We start from the raw sequence: 1,118 nt of genomic DNA on the forward strand, positions 1-1,118 counted from the left end.
GAAGCTGGAGGTGACCTCCATGAAGCTGCAGGACTCGCCCATCCTCTCCTTCAACCGCTCGCCACCGGCAGCACCCATGGGTCCTCTCAGCAGCAACCTGCCCCTGGAGACGTGGCTCAGCCCACCCGTGCCCAGCAGCACAGCCCTGCAGACCCTGCCTGGCTTCGTGGCCTCACCGCAGAGCCTGCCTGGCAGCTACACACCACCGCCCTTCCTGAACTCTCCGGCTGTCACCCATGCGCTGCAGCCCCTGGGGGCCATGGGGCCACCGCCGCCTTACCAATGCGGGGCCACTTATGTGGACAAGTTCCCCTTGGACGAGGCAGACCCGCGCAACACAAGCATTGCTGCATTGCGGATGAAGGCCAAGGAGCACATCCAGTCCATCGGCAAACCCTGGCAGACAATCTGAACTCCCTCTCTGGCATCTGGGAGACAACCACGGGGAAGGCCAGTCCTGGGATGCCCGAGGGATGCCCTGGTCCTGCTCCAGCCCCCCTGGACAGCCAGGCATGGAAGCGCTGTCCCTTGCACCAGCCTCTCCCCCACGCCTTGATTTGCTTTGTATTTTGTGTTCCTTTTAATTCCTTTTTCCACATGCCCTGCAGAGTTAGGGACCTGATCATAGCTTAGGAAAACCACCTCTTTTGCTCTCCCTCCTTGGCTGGACGCTTTAGTTGCAATAAAGGCTGCAGTAGGGCGAGGAGCTGTGTGAGCTGGCTGAACCGAGCCCTGCGGTGCCTGGGGAGGGTTACACAGCATGACCTGCATGCCGACTGTGCATCGTCTCTGCACCCGAGTGGGATGCTTGGCCGGACCCTCCGCTGCTGGTGATGTGCAGAGGGGTGGGACAGACCTGGCCCTGGGCACTTGTCCCCCCAGCAACTGGCTGTGAGCGCTGGGGCTGGGGGCTGCAGCCCGTGGCAGGGAGCACACCCAGATTGGCAGGGAGAGCCCAGGGCCATGGCACCCCGTGGGGCAGCTGCAGCACTTGCAGGGCAGCCCTGGGCTCGGATGGGCTTTGAACCCCCAGCCGGCCAGGATCGGTGCCGGCCCCTGGCCCTTGCTGCTTCCTTGGAGAAGGGGACTCACAGGTGCCACAGGGCCCTGTGCCCCCC

At 63.7% G+C, this 1,118-nt stretch overlaps 1 protein-coding gene across 1 annotated transcript; it reads left to right on the top strand.

The window, feature by feature from the left end:
* Positions 1–4: 4 nt before the first annotated feature.
* Positions 5–412, top strand: LOC104540226 (retinal homeobox protein Rx2-like; the record flags this gene model as incomplete). Its single annotated transcript, XM_010183969.1, has 1 exon — positions 5–412. A coding segment is annotated over one exon (408 nt), but the record flags the coding sequence as incomplete, so codon positions are not given.
* Positions 413–1,118: the final 706 nt, after the last annotated feature.

This window comes from Mesitornis unicolor, unplaced genomic scaffold (assembly GCF_000695765.1).
Source record: "Mesitornis unicolor isolate BGI_N332 unplaced genomic scaffold, ASM69576v1 scaffold47384, whole genome shotgun sequence".
NCBI lineage: Eukaryota > Metazoa > Chordata > Aves > Mesitornithiformes > Mesitornithidae > Mesitornis > Mesitornis unicolor.